This window comes from Ochlerotatus camptorhynchus, unplaced genomic scaffold (assembly GCF_037179485.1).
Source record: "Ochlerotatus camptorhynchus isolate MF236.1 unplaced genomic scaffold, CSIRO-AGI_Acam_v1.1 ptg000185l, whole genome shotgun sequence".
NCBI classification, from domain to species: domain Eukaryota; kingdom Metazoa; phylum Arthropoda; class Insecta; order Diptera; family Culicidae; genus Ochlerotatus; species Ochlerotatus camptorhynchus.
In genome coordinates, this window is record NW_027040675.1 from 3,633,281 (window position 1) to 3,653,273 (window position 19,993).

At 41.7% G+C, this 19,993-nt stretch overlaps 1 protein-coding gene and 1 pseudogene across 2 annotated transcripts in view; both read right to left on the reverse strand.

Moving 5' to 3' along the window:
- Positions 1–16,258, reverse strand: part of LOC135702177 (acyl-CoA-binding domain-containing protein 5) — a 51,569-nt gene extending 35,311 nt beyond the window's left edge. For both annotated transcript variants that reach the window (XM_065223203.1, XM_065223202.1), the window contains exon 1: positions 15,120–16,258. In XM_065223203.1, the coding sequence (XP_065079275.1) occupies positions 15,120–15,180 (61 nt within the window). In that variant the 5' untranslated portion in view covers positions 15,181–16,258. The remainder of the gene's footprint in view (positions 1–15,119) is intronic.
- A 1,921-nt stretch (positions 16,259–18,179) lies between these two features.
- LOC135702147 (alkylated DNA repair protein alkB homolog 8-like) lies at positions 18,180–19,232 on the reverse strand (annotated as a pseudogene).
- Between the last annotated feature and the right edge of the window lie 761 nt (positions 19,233–19,993).

The window sequence follows — 19,993 nt, forward strand, 5'->3', positions numbered from 1 at the left end:
CTGAACTGTACATGGTTCAATGTCGGGACTGCTCTCGTTGGTATCACCTTTCTTGCGCCAATTTCAGACAGTCCACCGTTCAGAAAGAGGTCTTTATGTGTTCCTTGTGTATTCCGCGGATTCCGATCAAGCAGCCGAGCTCCGTCACGAGTCACACTACAACCTCAAGCGTACGACAGGCGAGGATCGGTCGTGAATTAGAACGTCTCAATGAGGAGAGGAAGCTAATGGAAAGAATGTACCAGGAAAAGGCCAGAAAGGAAAAATACGATCGGGAAAAGCAATATCTCGCCAAGAAGTTCGACTTACTGAAGCAGCAAGATGAACAGGAGGGATCATGAACTTCGAATAGTCACCGTAGTCAACAAAGCCGTCAGGACAAAGAAAGTATAGTACAGAACTGGATAAATGACGTAATTACGATCACCGAGAAGACCGGTTTCGTACACAGCAAAAAAATAATTTTGATATCACGTCAAAGTGGATGCACTACAATCATGTCGAAAATATGGTGTAATATTACTTCCTAAAAAGGACAAAATTATCATTAATACAATGCATGAACTGACATTACGCTGCTTTTACTGCATTTGTTTATTTATGTGGTCATAAAAATTACATGAAATTTTCGACATGATTGTAGTGCATCCACTTTGATGTGATATCAAAATTATTTTTTTGCTGTGTAGAGCAGTCGTCGGAAATCCTCACAATAGATGCTGAGCAGGAGTTAATGGCAAATCCAATAGTTGCCGCCGATGTTCATGCAACTTCAACACCTATACCTAACCGAAACGTCAATACTGCTGCTAGGATGGTACAGCCTGCACCAGTTCGTTTCCGATTGAGAATGCAATCGATACCTCGCACCACGGGGAGCATGGCGATCGGTGAGACGGCAGAGGAAGACTCGGATGGTGTGATTGGAGCTGTTGGTGGGTCACAGAGAAATATAAACTCGTGCCATTCAACACCAGATACCCGATAATTATTCCGAGGGAAAGCTACATCACTCAGCTTATGATTGATTGGTATCATCGGCAATACAAACATGCTAATGATGAAACGGTGATCAACAAAATCAGGCAAAAATTCCACGTTTCTAAGTTAAGAGGACGGTTATGCTTCGTCAAGAGGAATTGTAACTGATGCCGTGTCTATAAAGCAATTCCCGTAGCTCCGCGGATAGGACCACTTCCGCTGCAAAGACTCACACCGTTCATTCGCCCATTTAGCTATGTGGGCATAGATTACTTCGGTCCATACCAGGTTAAGTTTGGCAGAGCTTCGGTAAAACGCTGGGTTGCGCTGTTCACCTGTTTAACTATCCGTGCCATCCATTTGGAAGTCGTCGCTACCTTGTCCACAGATTCGTGCAAGAAGGCAATCCGTCGATTCTTTGCGCGTAGAGGAGCACCTTTGGAATTTTTTACGGATAATGGGACGAATTTCGTCGGAGCCAGCAGAGAACTTGCAGAGGAGATTAGGAATATCCAGCAGGACATTAGCAGTACGTTCACCGACGCCCACACTCAGTGGAGATTTAATCCTCCATCAGCTCCACACATGGGAGGCTGCTGGGAGAGAATGGTGCGTTCTGACAAGGTTGCTCTGGGTAGCATACCAACAGTACGGAAGCTCGACGAAGAGTCTCTCGTGACTCTGTTAGCGGAGGCTGAACATATGGTGAATTCTCGACCGTTAACCTTCGTTTCACTCAACACCGAAGCAGAGGAAGCCTTGACACCAAACCATTTTCTAATGATGAATTCCAAGGGAGTGAAGCAACTTATCAAGGATCCGGTTTGTGAAGGAGCGGTGTTATGAGGAATTTGGAATATGCTTCAACATGTGCTGGATCACTTCTGGCAGCGCTGGTTGTTGGAATACTTGCCAACAATTACAAGAAGAACAAAATGGTTCGATGATGTTCGAGAGATTAAAGTGGGATACCTTGTAGTAGTTGCAGACGAGAAGATCAGGAACAAATGGCTAAGGGGACGTATCATGCGGACCTATGCTGGAAATGATGGTGTAGCACGTAGAGCGGATGTACAGACTGCTGGAGGAGTTATGCAACGTCCTATGGTAAAACTTGCTCTGTTAGACATAGAAACAACTGATGACGCGGAAGTGGAACTTCAGTCGTCATGCGGGGGAGGATGTTCCGGCAACATGTTGCCCACTATACCCCTCAGTTCATCCAAATGAGCCAACTGCCCTTACGTCAAAGAAGGTTCTATTGTCAGGTTGTTAACGTTGAAGATAAGTGAATTAAATTGTTGTCATTATACGCAGTAGTGAGTTCCGGTGAATTTATTATCCTAATTAAAACATAAGAAATAACTAATTGTATTGTACTTATAGATTAACTTGCTACACAATATTAAATCTAGTTTATTCTGTTGCCGATACAAACACTAATTGGAGACAAATTGTATGAAGGTAAATTGCAAACAAAAGCAAAATCTAATAAATTCTACATTTACAGCTTCGAGCTAACTCACATAAAAAACGAGTTTTGCTGCACAGAATCTCCGAAAATTACTTCGTCAACAAATAAAAAAAAAAATAACTAAGGATATTTTAAAGAAAATAATCAATTTTAAAACATTTAATTTTTCTCGTTATTTTCATTTACACTTTGAACTTTAAAGATTCACAGTGGATTAATCTTCAATAAGAAATAAATTTAAAAAAAAAATTGGTTTCTGAAGACCACTGTCCTTCTGTGAAGTTTCCGAAGTTTTTCTAAATTTATGGAACTTTTGTGCTCCCGCAATTTTTATGGAATTAGACCGAAATAATTAATATAGTTCTATGATTTTCACTGAAGTTCTCAAGATGTTTCTGAAGTTTATAAAACTTAAATTATCGACACTAATTTAAAACTTCTTCAATAGTCTAGACTTTCCTGGTGCCTAAACTATTACTGAATTTCTCTAAAGTAATCTAGACTGCTACATCGCTGAATATCATTAAACTATATAAAAATATCTAACTTTAGTTCTCTGGAATTTCTTGAAGATATCGCTGCTTGCTAAAAGTTCTCGCTTTTTTTATTAATGGAACTTCGTTGATGTTATCTAATCAACATAGCTAAATTTCGCATTTTTTTTGAGTTCTTGAAATCTCTATAATATGACACCCTTAAAATACTCTCACGTTTTCCGGATGTTCATAAAATTTCCAGGAATTCTCTCGGAGCTTTGCTGAAGTTTTCGGAAATTCACCGAGTTTCTCGAAACGTCTTTAAGGTTTCTAATATTTCCTTGAAATTATTTGAACTGCCCCTTGATTCTCTGACCTGTCTTGGTGTTCTCGAAGCTTCCATAAAGCTCTTAGTTCTATTGAAGATCTCGGTTCTGCTCGGAAATAGAATTCCCGTAAAAACCTTTACATTTCTTTGAAATTCTCTGAACTTCTGTGAAGTTTCATAAATTTGAAATTCTCTGAACTTCTGTGAAGTTTCTTAAATTCTCTGAAGGTCTCTGTACTTCTCTGAAATTCACGGAACATCTTAAGGGTTCTCGATTTGTTTTTCAGCACATCATGAAACTATCTTGAATTTATCTAAATTTAATATTATACACACTTAGAATTTTTTTTCAGAAATCTGTAAATATCTGTAAATAATTACAGGAAAAACTGTAAAATGGTTTCCCAAACGTTCAGCTGTTGAGATTTCGGTAAAATTTTACAGAAATCTGTAAAATAATTTTAGTGTGTAGAGTTTTAACCTATCTAGCTTTACTGAGGTGCTTAGAACTTCTTAAAAATTTGCACAATACCCCTCAAGTTTTCTAAATTTCTCAAGTTCGCTTGACACCTGTGAAGTTCTCTAAAATTCTAGGAACTTCATAAAAGTTCCTGAAAAGTCTCGGATGCTAAAAGAACCGCTTTGAGGTTCTTACAGCTTCCAGTAAGTTTCCGATATTTTCAGCGTGTTAACTTCCCTTATGTTCTTGCAGTTTGTTTGTAGAGCTTCACTGAAAATTCTCAGCATTTCCTTTCATTCCTCAGAACTTCTCCAAAGTTCCTACAATTGTTGTAAAGTTAATGGGACTGCATTGAAGATCTCTAATCTTTCATAAAGTTAATTACGAACTTGAAATAAACCATTTTTTTTTTTGCTTAATTCTGGCACTTTGAATATTTTCAATATCTTGAACATGTACATAGAATACGAAACTTCAAGACTTGGACTTACTTACTTGGAAAACTCAGGTAATTTTATCCAGAAAAATAAGTAGACATCCTGTATATAGAGAAAGACGATTAAACGTCACAACGCAAAGAATAATCAATCTTGAAATAAATTCACGCTAATAAAGTTGAAAATAGTGACTTATTACAAGAAAAAGGGACTTGGCCTTAAAAAAGGAGACTTTTTAGTGACTGACTTGAAAAAAGTGACCAAGTTACTAAACAGTGACTCGCTACCAGCCCTGTGATTGTGACTACAAGTGGATCTGGCGCTTAGCTTGTTGAAAATTTTCACAGCTACAACTTTGTTCAAGACCAGTTTTCGATCAAATGTAAGGAACAAAAGTTATTAATTATTCAAGTCAGTGATGCCTTATGATTATGCTCAATCATCTGTTCAGCAGGCAACATTGGTGTTTATGGCGCGTAGAATAGAGGACAAAAACCATGGCTACTATGTCACACTGCAGAATACAGTGTTGCCCACAATACAGTTGCTTAATCTTGCCATAATCTCTTAAACAATTAATAACTATTTAATTTGACGTTTGGCTGAAAAACGATTTTCTGCAAAGTTGTAGCTGATAAAAATTCCCATAAGAATAGCAATAGATTTGATAACAATACAATATGTAAAAGGCTAAAAGACAATGAACAAAAAGTTTTGTTTTCCCATAGTAATTCCCATATAAATTTCAAATGGTTTGTGCCAAGTCAGTTTCTTATCAAATGAGTTTAAACTTTCGGAGGCTAATCAGGACCCGATTTGAAACCGTTTGAACACTGTGGAGCGAAAATTTCAAATTTTGAATTAGTCTAGGGGCCCCCTCGAGAATTATCTAGTCCCCCCTCCAGAATTATCTAGGCTCCCTCCAGATAAATTATCTAGCTACGCCAATGGTCGAATGCAGCAAAAATTTGGATACAGAAATGAGTTGTTAGGGCGTAGTCGAGTTTCTGTAACGACTGCTTCGTCTATATTGCGCTGTTGTAATAAGTCGAAAAACTCGGAACGTTTGTTGTGTATCTGCCATTCCAGTTGTGGTACTCCGGAACAGGAACCAACTTCATAATTCACTTCACAGAATCGGGTTTACAGAGAAGTAAATAAACACGTCTTACTCTTTCAGATACACAATTTATTCTACTCGAGCTTACGTATCTAAAGTCATAGCCTACTACTAACTTACTGCTATAGATAGCACACCAGTTAACCAAATCTAGTGTGCTTAAACCAAAGATGAATACTAAGATGAAACTGTCGGAAGAAAAACTTTCTATTTTAGTGTCCTCTTTCACGGTCCCTTTCATCCATTGAATACCCCTCGTACCTCGTACCCCCCCTTTGTGGTTTTGCTGCCCCCTCGGCAGAGATGAAATTTTTCGCTCTTTTTTATTAAAACAAACACACCAAAATCAGAGATGTCCCATTTTTAATTACTCGATTAACAACTAATCGATTTTTTTTTTGTTCGCTGTGCTGCCATTTTTCCACCAATGAGAGTGCAGCACATGTTTGAAACGATCGGTGGTGATCCTCTGGAGAAGTTAATGCTTATATCGGCATGATATAACCGATTGCAAATATTTTACTTTTCGGTTCGTTAATCGATTAATCGATAATTCGAATGAAAATCGGCCATCACTAGATGAATGTGAAACGTCATTTCAAATATATGGACCCTACATAAATAATGATACAATTTGAAAGGGACCGGGGCTCATCACAAATTACGTCCACACGGTAACTGAAATAAACACGAGTGTTCACCGTTTGCTTAAACTAGACATTATAATCGTACTTGATTATTAGCTCCGATGTTGCTGCTTCGTGGGACAGCCTTCCAAACGCTTGAACAAATCCGTTACCAAACACAGAAATTCAGTAGCCGTAAAAAAATCCGAATTTTGTATTTCATTATAGGAATAGATTAAAAAAAAACCTCTAGCGACGTTCGAGTTGTTGCCGTGTACAGGTGTCAACGGTGGTGAGCGGTTTGATTTTTTGGAAAACTTTTGGCGATTGGCTTCCAATTGTTTGATATAGTCGCAAGGTCATCCTTGAAAGTTGGCTGTATGATCACTGAATGCGCGCAATGTACTGATTTTCTGAAATATACAAAGTGAGAATCAAGCAAACACAAAGTTGGCTTGTTTTTCACCCTGCACAAGTGTAAAGCAGCGGAGAAGAGAAGACAGACACACACCCAGAAATAACGAAAGCTCAATGTGTAGTCATCGCTCCGACGGCTCCGACGCAAAGAGCGCCACTCAGTGTTTGGTTGCAAATGGGAAACACAGCAAAAAGACAAAATTCTTCTTTGTTATGGATGCTGCACGCTCCAGGCGAGTAAGAGAGGTGCCACAGTCGGAAGAAGTGTTAGTTTGTTTACTTAAATGAACCATGTCCATTTTGTTATGGCAAGTTTGCTATAAGAAATGCTCCTCGTGTTTATTAGCTAAATTCACATCAAAGATTGATTAATTGCGTAGGAAATCAGTTTGGCACGGCATTTGTGACCAGCATACACCTTCCGGTCGTACGAAACAGGTCAAAAACAGTCCAAATCCGCAGATAAAAATTTTTGTTTTGAATTTCTGTATGGCAAAATAGTGAACTTTTCGTGAACATTAACGGCAAAGAACTCACCAACACTGGGAGACCGTGAGTTCCTGCCCATCTGTCATAAAACCGTCGCTTTGTCGAACCCCCAGGCAAGTCAATACGTTCTCTACACTGCAGTAGGGTTAGTCGAGGACGCCCATGGAAACTCGATCAACTGCAGAATTTTACTCGATTGTGGGTCAATGCACAATCTGATCACCACAAATATTGTGAATGGGTTGAAGCTACCGAGATCAAATGCAAACGTCAGCATTGTAGGTGTTTCTGGGACACCACAAATAATCAAGAGCAAGGTCAGAGCAACGATCCGCTCTACCTTCATGTCCGATGCCTCATTCAACCTAGAGTTCCTGGTCATGAAAATGGTTACAACCGATTTACCGATACGATCATTTCAGGTAGATCCTGAGCGAATCCCAGCAGATGTAGTACTGGCTGATCCTTCGTTCAATCGATCGCGACGAATCGATATGCTGTTGGGAATCCAAGTGTTCAACGAGCTATTCACTGGTCAAATATTTTCATTGACAGATGATCACACGTTCTGGTGTAAGGAGACCATTTTTGGATGGGTGCAGTAACCGAGCAGGAAGCAGAGCAGTCTTCCGTGAACCATTGTGGAGTTGTGACAAACGAAGCGTTGAGTGAGCAGATCAGCAAGTTCTGGGAAACTGAGGCAATTCCCGAACCACGTAAGATGACCGAAGAAGAGCTAGCTGCCGAACAAAGCTTCAAGGACACTTGCCGGAGACTTCCAGACGGACGGTACGAAGTTGGACTTCCGGTAAAGGAGAGCATCCGAGAGCTAGGCAACAGTGAGAAGATGGCATTACGCAGATTCGTACAGGTCGAGAGGAGGTTGATTCACAACCCGAACGTTTACGAGCAGTATCGAGCATTCATGGAAGACTACTATGGGCAAGGCCACATGATCAAGATCAATCAGGCAGTTGATAGCGCTTACTTCATGCCTCACCACGCGGTGCTCAATCCGGCGAGCACAACAACCAAAACACGAGTTGTGTTCGATGCGTCGGCCATCACAACAACAGGAACCTCCTTGAACGATCACCTCTACGTCGGTCCCGTGGTCCAAAGAAAGCTAGCTGACACTGTGCTGAGGTTCCGAATACCGAAGATCGCATTCACTGCTGACATTACGCAGATGTTCAGGCAGATTCTCATCAGGTTACTTGATCGCATGTACCAGCTAATTTTCTGGCGTTCACATCCAGACGCTTTCTTAGAGGTGTACCAGTTGGCAACGGTAACCTATGGCACTGCTTGTGCACCCTTTCTGGCGACGCGAGTATTGGAGCAATTGTGCAAAGACGAGAATGAGCGTTTCCCCTTAGCGTCGAAGGCGGGAACCGAACATTTTTATATGGACGATCTTTTGAGTGGAGCTGATACTGTCGAAGAAGCATTAGCAATGCAAACAGAATTCATCGGAATGATGACCGCTGGTGGATTCGTGTTGCATAAATGGACCTCTAATCATCCGGCGCTTCTGCAGTCTGTGCCAAATTCCAACACGGAACAAGTTGCATTCTTCGAGGACGAGAAGACAACTAGAACCTTGGGGTTAACCTGGCAACCTCGCAACGATGTGTTCCTGACCAAGCTTCACGAGATTCAGTTCCACAACGGGCAACCAACGAAACGGTCCGTTTATTCGGATACTGCAAGACTGTACGATCCACTGGGCTTGCTTGGCCCACTGATCTTTGCTGCTAAAGTTCGACTACAAAAGCTATGGCAGCTTGAAGTGCAATGGGATGAAGTCTTGGGCACCGAAGAAGCTGAATCGTGGGAGTCTTTCCGGAACCAAATCATCAACATGGGAGAAATTTCGGTTCCACGTTGCGTACTACCACATGCATCACCACGATTGGTTGAGCTGCACGGCTTCTGCGATGCTTCCGACTTGGGTTATGGAGCATGTGCCTATATTCGCTCGGTGGGCAGCAACGACGAGTGCTCTATCCTATTGCTTACCTCTAAGTCTCGAGGTAACTAAACTGACTACCGCACGCCTTGAACTATGCGGTGCGCTTGTACTTGCACGATTGATTTCTAACATAACGCACAATTTAAACATTGCCTTTTCCAGAATCACTCTCTGGTCCGATTCTACCACAGCTTTGACTTGGATCAGGACCGACCCAGGCAGACTGAAAACCTTCGTCTGTAATCGGGTCATTGAAATCCAAAATTTGACCCATGATATGGAATGGAGGTACGTCAACACGCTCGACAACCCTGCAGATGTACTTTCGCGTGGCCTCCAACCTAGTGAGATGCAACAGTGTGATCAATGGTGGACAGGACCACCATTCCTGCGCAAGATCGATTCACCTTGGCCAAGCCAACCGCAACCCACACCCGCAGAGCAACTCCCGGAAACGAAAAATCTAACAGTAAACCTCACAGTCACTGATCCTCCTGTATCGTTCATCCTGTTCGAGATCGAGAGCAAGTTCCGGAAAATGCAACGAACAATGGCATGGATACTACGATTCATCGACCACATTCGAATAGGAAATCGAAAGGAGCACCGATGCGGAGAATTGACTTTCCAAGAACTTCAACAATCAACGTTGGCCCTCACCAGCATCGCTCAACGAGAAACCTTCTCCGATGAAATCAACCGCCTGAAATGTGGAAAGGTAATTCACAGTAAAAGCAAATTAATCTCGATTTCTGTGTTCCTAGACCAATCTCACTTTGCCGTCCTACGGGTCGGTGGAAGAATTCGTCACGCCGCTCTTCCCGTGGATCAGAAACATCTCATGGTACTTCCATCTGGTCACCCGTTCACGCTAGCTTTGGTCCGATCGTATCACATCGAACTCATACACGCTCCACCACAAATGCTTCTTGCAACGATGCGACGTCGCTATTGGATTCTTCACGGTCGCAGTACTGTTCGCAGCGTCATCCGAAAGTGTGTCACTTGCTTCAGGGTGAAGCCGACGGTGATGCAGCAAATGATGGGCGACCTACCCAGATACTGTTTGGAAGGAGTCTACCCTTTTCTTAACGCGGGCGTCGACTTTTGTGGACCGATCTACATTCGCCAGCACAACAAGCGATCTACCGTCACCTACAAAGCGTATGTAGCAGTTTTTGTATGTTTCGCTACACGAGCGATTCACTTGGAGCTAGTGGGTGATCTGACTGCTGATGCCTTTATTGCGGCCCTACAACGCTTCGTCTCTCGAAGAGGTAAATGTGCAAAACTGTTTTCCGATAACGGCCTTAATTTCGTCGGTAGCAAAAACAAGTTGAGGGAAATGTACGACATGTTCCAGTCCCAGCAACTCAAAATCAAACTGGACGATTTCTGCACGAAGTCCGCTATCGAATGGCACCTGATCCCACTTCACGCCCCGCACTTCGGTGGACTGTGGGAGGCCGGCGTGCGATCTGCCAAATACCACCTGAAGCGCATTACTGGAACTGCCAACATGAACTTCGAAGAGTACACAACCGTTCTTGCCCGCATCGAAGCCCTGCTAAACTCAAGGCCTATCACTGCGCTATCGGAAGATCCTAATGATGCCAGTCCTCTCACCCCTGGACACTTCTTGGTGGGACGTCCACTGACTGATACCGCCGAACCAGACCTTTCGGACCGAAAGGAAACAACACTGTCGCGCTGGCAGCGGCAGACCCAGATGGTACAACACTTTTGAGCTCGCTGGTCGCAAGACTATATCACGACGCTGCAGAACCGGAACAAATGGCACAAACCCGTACCTGTGAATGGTGATCATCCGAGAAGACAATTTGCCGACGATGAAATGGAAACTTGGGAGAATCGAGGACGTATTCCCTGGTCAAGACGGACTGGTGCGAGTAACAAACGTGCGAACTGAAAGTAAGCTGATCCGACGACCGATTGCCAAGCTGTGTTTACTGCCGATCGACGACAACAATGTGCATCCCGATGATGAGCTCCACGCAGAGGACGACGACGACGACTAAGAACGAATAGATTGAAATCATTCTATTTCAATGGGAGCAGCATGTTCAGTACAAAACGACTAGAATAGCTAGGTAGAAGGTTCGATGTTTTGTGTAGAGTTTCTCTTGATGTCTTTTGTTATCTGTCCTTATCACTTGTAATCATTTGTGTTAGTGTAGAGAAGAGAGCATTTTTACAGCCTGACCCGAACACAGACTCTCTAGGGCAAGCTAGGTAATGAGGGTGAATAAACTGCGAACTAGGCTTTTGACCACCGCACGATACGGTCGTTTCTGTGTAGTCCACGCGTTTAATTTATAGTTCGTCCGAGTGATCCGAATTCCCCCGTTTTCTGTGGCCATATTCCACGCCGCGTGTGCAGCTTATCGAAGAGCGAACAGCTATATTATTCACTACCTAACGTAACATTTGAATCATCTTGTGTAAACAAAACTTGTATAGCCCTTTACGCGCTAACCGAAGTGGGAGGAATTGCAAAACTTAACTAATTCTCGTTTTTATCACAAGGCTAACTCTTTTGACTGAAGGAATATCCGTCAAACACTTCCTAAAACATTTTTTTATACAAAACAGTGTCAAAATCTAGAGAAAATTCATAGTCCCCTGGGTAGCAAACTTGAATTGGCGTTGACGGCACCGTCGAAAAATTTGCTCTTTCAGCAAATATAGACAGTTTCTTATGGGAATTTTCGGTGGAGTGAAAGGATAGTACAAAGTCCGCCATGTTTCACGCACAGTCTGACGTTTGCTTATGGATTTTCTCATAGGAGTAAAGAGCTACAGAGTCGCCGTCAACGCCAATTGATCAACTCTTTATTCATCAGAACAACACTATGAGAATGAACCAGGGAGAGCTCATAAGTTTTGACAGGCGCACCGGTAATTGAGAGATTGACAACTGACAAGAGAGTGAGAGCGAGCTTTTGCGCTCTCTTTCTCCAGTACTCTCTTTGCCTGCAATCAGATATCCAAGTGCACAACGAGAAATGCACGCTTTAGACACCCATACATCACAAATGTTTTTCTAATTTAAACTCACACATTCAAACCGGTCAGGCATTTGACCATTCACAAACTTGCCACCCGCCACCTAAAAAATCTCGTTTTTAGGTGCACTATTTAACGTGTTTTGTCATGGCAGTGATATCGATATGCTTAGAAATCAATGCATTAGGGATTAGGCAGACCATTCGAACTGGAATGTTTGGTTTTCCTATAGTAATTTCCATATAGACTTAGGACGGTTTGTGCCGTGTTATTTTCTTGCCGGATGGGTTCGGGTTTTGGGGGTCTAGTCGGGGCCCAATTTTTGGCTGTTTAAGCGCTGTGGAGCGGAGGTGTTGGATTTTGCATCAGTCTAATGGGCACTGAGAGAGTAGGTATATCCCATTATTCAGGTTCGTCTGGCATACGTCAGGTATAGATTGGACTTCGTCTTGTGTATTGATGTTGCGTTAGTCGGCTGAGCGGCTTTAGATGATTCGAGCAGACGTTTAATATTTTGTGGACAAAATTTAAACGTTGTTTCCAGTCGTTAGGGCCAGGGATGGAAAATCATTAACATTCATTTCGTGCATTCATTTACATTCATTTGCCTCTAACTTTTTTTCATCAACAGAATACCGTAAAATGATGTGTGAAGCTTTTGTAGTTTTTTATATGAACTACAACTTTTGTTAATAACTAAAATCTGTATCTTTTATGCATGACGAAATAGAGCTGGCAGAACATGTTATTGTTTTTCAGTGAATGCAATTTACATTCACTGAAAAACAAAGGTGGGTTCTTATCACTCTGATTCATCATGCATAAGAGATACAGATTTAAGCTGTTTACAAAAGATGTAGCTAATATCAAAGCCTACAAAACCTTCAAACACTACTTTATGGAATTCTGAGGATGAAAAAAGTTAAAGGCAAATGAATGTAAATGAATGCACGAAATGAATGTAAATGATTTTCCATCCCTGGTTAGGGCTGCTGGGAAGATTACCGAAATGACTTCTATTCAGGGCAACGCTCGTCTGCCAAAAAACGATCCTGTCAATGTCAATTAGTTATATAATCAGCTTATTAATAGAAATGAGTGTAAATCGCGATTCTAAACTTTATCTAATTTAACCCGAAATTCACCTTTAAAATACTATACTAGTTTGTAATGTATTTTAAGTATTATCATAAGCATAAATAAGAATTGTTAATAATAATTACCATAAATCACAAATGATACAAATTGGTTTCGATACACTTTTGATAGAATCATATTTATTAAAAAAAATCTACATTTGTCAGCAACACTGACTGAGTGTATCCTATGGCTTGCCTTCCTACTAACATAATTCCTAAATTCCCGAGACATTTATGAGGAGTCGTAGAGCTCTCTGCATCTCTCTTAAGTAAATGTTGGTCTAACATACCTTTCCTATCCCTTCCAGTTGCAAGGACGTGGCCAGGACAATCCTTAACTGTTGGAGAGGGATATGTCTGGGAGATAGTAATTATTTCCTACTATCTGTCCAGTTATCGATATCCGTCTTGCTCTTAATAGTTTTGAATTCGTACCACCTACAATATTGTGCAACTTCTTCGATGGTAGAGCTAATGCTAATCGCTTGTTGTTTCGGGTGAAATTACCCTTCACCTTTCCCTCCGACTTCCTACATGCTGCTCCCGATTTTCTTCCTGCTCCTTGCTTGTGATCCGTCTTCACTTTACTCACTTTCACAGACAATAACGCAATTTGCAGGATGTATACAATACACTTCAAAGAGAAACTGTGCAAAGTTTGGTTAATTTCCGGCTAGTTGGAATAAAGATACAGCCAGTTGTAAGTGTTGCAATAATTTCGTGTTCGCCCTTTAGTGTTCAAGATGCACTTCCACCCGGCCAGTGACAAGGCCTATACCAACAACAGCGTTTGACAGTAGGCAGCATGTCCCGGGCTCAAATCATTTATTTTGCTGTGCTGGGCCCGCTGTCACTGTATAAAATGTTGCCTACGCGCCTGCCACTGGGCTGACTTCCACAGTTATTAATTGAGAGCTTTCGATGCTTGTACCCAGTATATTTGTGTGGCAAGTACAATTATACCCTATGTGCAGGGAAGTCGAGACATTTTCCTACCCGAAAAATTCCTCGCCTGGACCGGGATTCGAACCCAGCCACCTCCAGCATGGTCTTGCTTTGTAGCTGCGAACACCGAACCGACTGAGCTAAGGGAGGACGAGTGTGACCATGGATGTGCTCATAATTTATCATACAAATAATGCTCATGTTCATAGTTTGTCATACAAGTGTATCCGCGGCATTAGTTCCTTATTATCCAATTACCGTCGTTGACGAGCGCTTAATTCCATAGAATGACACGATTGTTGGTTCCACCAATGTCTTGTATGATTTGGAAAACCTTAATAGATGCATATATAACGACTGCAACAAGTTTACGGTCGAATCACTGAACCAGCACTGCTGCTGGACCGGTTTGGATTACATTCTTTTGCTGCAACAGAGCCACACATTAATAGGAAACTTTTTATAGTGGTCGCAACTGCCGACAGGCCGCTACCAAAGATGCTTTGTTACAAAAAGCTATTTTCCAAACCAGTTCAGCCGATTCATATGGCGGGGTTGCGACACTAGTTTGAATAACAGTGCAGACGTGGGATCGTTAGCATATTTTGAAGGTTTACGGGTACAAAAAATCTGAATGTATAAAAATGCTATCGATTTTGCTGCGCGGGTGTTTAATCCCATTTCACATCCAACAAAGAAACTTTGACGTATTGATAAGATATAGCCCATGTACTGCATATAATCGCACATCAGTCCCATATGTATTTTCGTCAATTTTGAGATAACAACGCTATCCTCTATCAATTGGCATCTACATTCGAGTTATGTGATAAAACTATCAAGCAAGGTAATCGCATATCAGTTCCGTCCTGAAATTCAATCGTCCAGAGGTCAAGTTACAGTTCTGCTTTTTGAATTGCCATATTTTTCGCTGATATAAAAGAAACATGCAAGCTGCATTGTAACTGATTTTAACTTGAAAATAATTATCAATTAATTTACCATGATTTTTCTAATATTTACATGCGAATTTCAGTTCCTTTTCGTAAATGCATTCTCTTTCCATATGAGACTGATACGCAATTATAGGCATTATACCCTAACCAAAGGGGGGCAGTTAGCATTTAAATTGACAAAATAAACAGCTTGCTAATCTCTTTCGCGCACCGAACTCAACAAACAACCTGGAAGCTTATCGCAAATCAGTTTGAACCATAAATCTTACCATTTTTCGGCAGCCCGCGAATAACGTTCACCGCAGCATTGAAGCGGTCCTCGATCGACATGGCTTCGCGTGTTGTTTTTGCCGTCCTTTCTTTGTTGACCACTCGTCAGCTTGTTGTCGAACTGTGTTGAGAAACACTGTCTCAAATAATAAGCCGTAAACCAAAATCTTCACGGACGTCCAGCCGTGCAGCAGAGAACTAGGTCTTTCGTCGAAAGTGTCTCTAAGCCAGCTTGTCGTCGTCGTCGTATTCTATTACGTAAAAAACGCGTTTCGGTCTGTTCGTGTATTACAATGGGCCAATTTTCTAAGCTCTGTTCCCTGGTGAGTCTGGCTAGCTGCTGATGTCTGTCTGTGTGTGACTTTCCGCTGAATCCGATTGAAAGGTGTAATTATATGTGCATATTAAAAACTGTCGACGATGATGACGGCGATTGCAGCACCGATGACCTGCGTGTCGCTCGGGTGTAGGAACTGCTCTACCACGGCTGTAGGGTAACTTTCGACACTTTTCTACTCTTTCCACAAATTCCAGATTTTAGATGAGATAAGCCCTTGCTCTTCTGATTATCACTTTGCCCTCCTGCGGCTGCCACGGGGAACCTGTTTGTTCTTCTGAGTGGTAGGTAAATGACAACAAGCAGGTTATTATTGCTTTATTGACATTTTCCACTCGAAGTAGGTGCTTCTGCCCTCGCGGCTTCTATTCCTTCGATTCCTTCACTCGCGGAATGAGAACGAGACACGCAGTAATGCTTCGTTCGCGAACGGCAAACAAACTGCCAATAAAATTCTATAGATTTTCGCAAACACACCCCGCCGACCCGAACCGACGACCAAAAGAAGCCAAGATAAATAATAGGTAATTTCCGCAGCGTAGTAACTTCACCCTGTTTGCGCTCGTTCTCACATCGAATCACACAAAACAATATTGACGATTATTTACACAGCTTTTTGCACCGATAATTCAATAATTTTTTTTTTTTTCCAAGCAAAGAGCACCAATAATTCGAGAGGGGCACACAAGAGGGAGGTCACCGCAAAAAAGAAAAAAGTTCCGCTTATTAGAAGAACACCAGCCGAAACACCATCGGTGGACAAAAAAACCCGAGACAAGATCCGGGGAGAAGCAACGACCGACCACGCAAATGATTGGCAAACGAACGACTGACAAGAAAAACGTCAAGTTGAATGAGAACAACGAAAACGAAATGAAAAATCCGTTTTCGATGAACGCGTGCGTGAGATGGATGAATTTTTAAATGGGTTGTGTTCCCGGGAAAACAGAAAATGCTACCGGGAAAAACTAAATTAAATTAAAAAAAGCTATCAGGTGGATGTCACTCTGCCACATTTGTGCCTGTGTTAATTAGGTTTTGCACAGTCGGGGTTAACCTCAATCTGATGACAGTTCAGTGATACTGTTTACGTGGACTTAGTCGATTTTGTCTACAATTTCCGAACCAGATACCGATATACAGATAAGGTTCCTCAGAATACCGATTTTTGAGATTTTATACCGATTTATACCGATATTTTTTAAATAAACAAATTTATTATGGACAGCCCACCCTCAAATTTCGGAGAATATTTTTGTGAGAGACTTGTATCTTTTTGAATACCTCATATTTTTGAGCCATCAAAATTCTAAGCAATCATCTCAAAAGATGCCTTACACACTTAGAAATTTTTACCGTATTCGGTAATTTTTTACCGAACTTTCAACAGCTGAACGTTCGGTAATCAGTTCGGTAATCGAAAAGACTACCGAACGATCCGTAAACATTTTTTTTTGATGAACTGTCAACATTACTGAACGTTTCGGTAGTTTTTTACCGAACGGTTCGGTATATTTTACCGAACTGTTTCGTAAAACGAAAATATTCAATCTTTTTCTATTTAAATAATCTATTCGGTTTATTTTTATTAAAAACTATTGCTGCGTGAATATTTGATAGTTTATTATGGCTTTGTAATGATTTTGGAATTCTCCTTACAATGTTTAGAATTTTTTCATAAGAAATGTCATTCATTCGCTGATTCTGTCCCTTCGAACAACTTTTTTAATGTCACAATGCAATCTGGAAACATCAGCTGATCGTGACAATATCGCTGAGGCCTGAAAAAAATCGAGCTTATTAAGCAATCATCAGGGGGTAAGTCACTCTGCCACCTTGTGTCTGTGCTTATTGTGTTTCCAGTGTGTTTTTGGGTGTCGGAATGTGTTTCATCGTGTTGACCGAGCTGTCAAAACTTCAACCAAAAAAATATATTTACTGGCAACCATATCCTCAATCATAACAACATAACGCTGATAATGACAGATTCTCCTGTTCTCCACTTGAGTAGGAAGACGAAATGGGCGCCTAACCTGGTGCCTGATGAAGTGCTCACTCTCAAGGGCACCTTTAGTCAGGGCTGAAATGCACAACTGGTTTATGAACAGTATCCTGGAAATACCGAAAAATATTTATGGAAACGAAAGGAATAGGCTCTTTTCCCGTCACGTCTTCATCGTCTTCTGATTTGTGAATACGGCTAGGCGGAAGCGACAACATTTCTACCATTTAGATTCTGAAGGACTTTATTACGAAGGAAGCCACCAAGAAACGGATCAAGCTGGAGATTTCAACCAGTAAGTAACAGCTTTCAACAAATTCGATTTGATTGATAACAGCGTAGCACCCATTTTCAGATATCAAAGGGCAAACCTTTCCCGGATTAATCAAATTGATCGAGCCAAAGATCGTTAACTACAACAAGCTGACGAAGGACCACCAGATACTGCAGACACTGATTGACTTGGACGTTCAAAACGATGAACCGCATCTACGAGATTCTGACCGATATGTACCTCAGTAAGTTAAAGTTCAAAGGGGTCAATGTGAAGACGAAACTGCCGCAGTTGACAGACCTGCTGGAGAATTATAACTATGAGGAGTTGGTCAATTTCTACAGTGTCGTGAAAGCGGTTGATGATGAGTAAATGAATTGGTATTTTAAATAAATCCACATTTCGGATGAAGTCAAGTCGATCGATCACCTTAATGGTCTAAATGTTCATTCCTTTCTAAAAATAACACACCAATTCCCCTGGTCATAGTAACTATCTTCCACGCTAATCCCGCCCACCACCAAACACAATTCGGACATCTCCGTCTCCTCGAACGCAGGGTAATACATGAGAAAAGTTACCTTCGCTTTCTGCTGCTGCCGTTCTACGCCACGCAACTTCCAAGGAACCAGTAAATCCTGATGCTGGAACTGCGTCCTGTTGGTGGGAATCATCAGCACCGATTCTCCGTCACCATGTTCAATCGGAACCACCTTCTCCGGCTCTCCATCCCACGGTGGCTTATTGTTGTGCTTGTTCTGCCGTATATAGCCTGATTGCCTTTCTTAAATCAGTGCCCGTCCTCCTGGGCGAAGTAATCGACACATTTACCCAATCTCTTGCCTACGACGTTCCCGCGATGCCAGGTGATGCATAATGGGTATGCAGATGCAAGCATCTGCATATGCCGCTTTAAAGGGTAACGCCAGGCAGTCGAATTGTACCACAAATGAAGCCATGGGCGGTGCAAACTTTCAATAATCCGTCGCTCCGATCGAAGCCCGAGTCAATGATCTGAGGATTCAACCCCAGGTATTTACCATTACCGCATCCAATGTTCAGCAGGACGGCCCCGGGACTAAGTGATTCCAAGAACACCTGTAATTCGTGGCCACGGCGAGTGCTTCCAGCTCCAATTCGGCAACGTTCTCTTTGATACGATCAGCTCTATCATTCGCTTCTTGTTGATACGTATCACACAGAGAACTAAACTAGCAACGGCAAGGGCCGTCATTCAACTTTCTGAACGTAAACGATACTCTTTATTCACGTTTCCTAAGGCTGTTATTCAACCTTACCCTATCCATCTTTCTCAGCGTTATTCCATGAGTCCATCCGTATCGACTTTCACCGGACATTACGAGCAGAGACCTTCGGGGCAAATCCACATTCAAGTCTAGATAGAGCTGGAATTAGGGCGTAATAGCTTTTGTAAACAATGACTTCTCTCGATGATTTCTGCAAAATCAAGGCTCGTCCACGCAAATCAACATCACCATCGGCTAGAGGAAGACTTCCCCTACCCGATGGTTGTATTGGATAGCGTGGGCGTGCCTTGAATTCCTAGAAATCTTCGAGAGAAGTCGTTGTTTACAAAAGCTGTTACGCCCTAATTCCAGCTCTATCTAGAAGTTTTGTCCTGTGGTGTCCCGAAAATCCATTACTATATCACTTCCGACGGTATCGAGATTTACCGATAATCCTCGTACTCAATCGTACCAATCTGGGGTCGAATCGTTGTAACTGTAAACAACAACAACAATATAAAAACAACAAAATAATAATCGAATGTAAACATTATTTGCAGTGGTGCCAGAATTGAATAAAAAATTTGCTTATCATACGGTGGAAGGGTGTTTGAAGTGTGTCGAAGTGTGTTTGTGTGGGTGTTAGCACAATGTGGCAGAGTGACTTACCCCCTGAGTTTAACACATTTGGAAACAAAAAAGGTGTACAATTTGAATTAAAACACGTCTCAAAATCATTTTCAATCTAATTCATACTTGGAAAACCATATAATTGTTCACAAATAAGTAATTTAGAATTGTTTGCAAAATTGCAAATATTTTGCAAAATTATTTTTACACGTGTTTCGAGTAGAATGCAATGAGAGTGAAAAAATCGTGTTTTGTGACTCGAACAGACAATCAAAAGCCAATGTTTTTGTATTCACTTCGGATAAGCATAACTGTCACTTTGACAACTCTATCTGCCATACGCATGGCCCGCACTTTCAAAGTACGGAGTCCAGTGAGGTGCA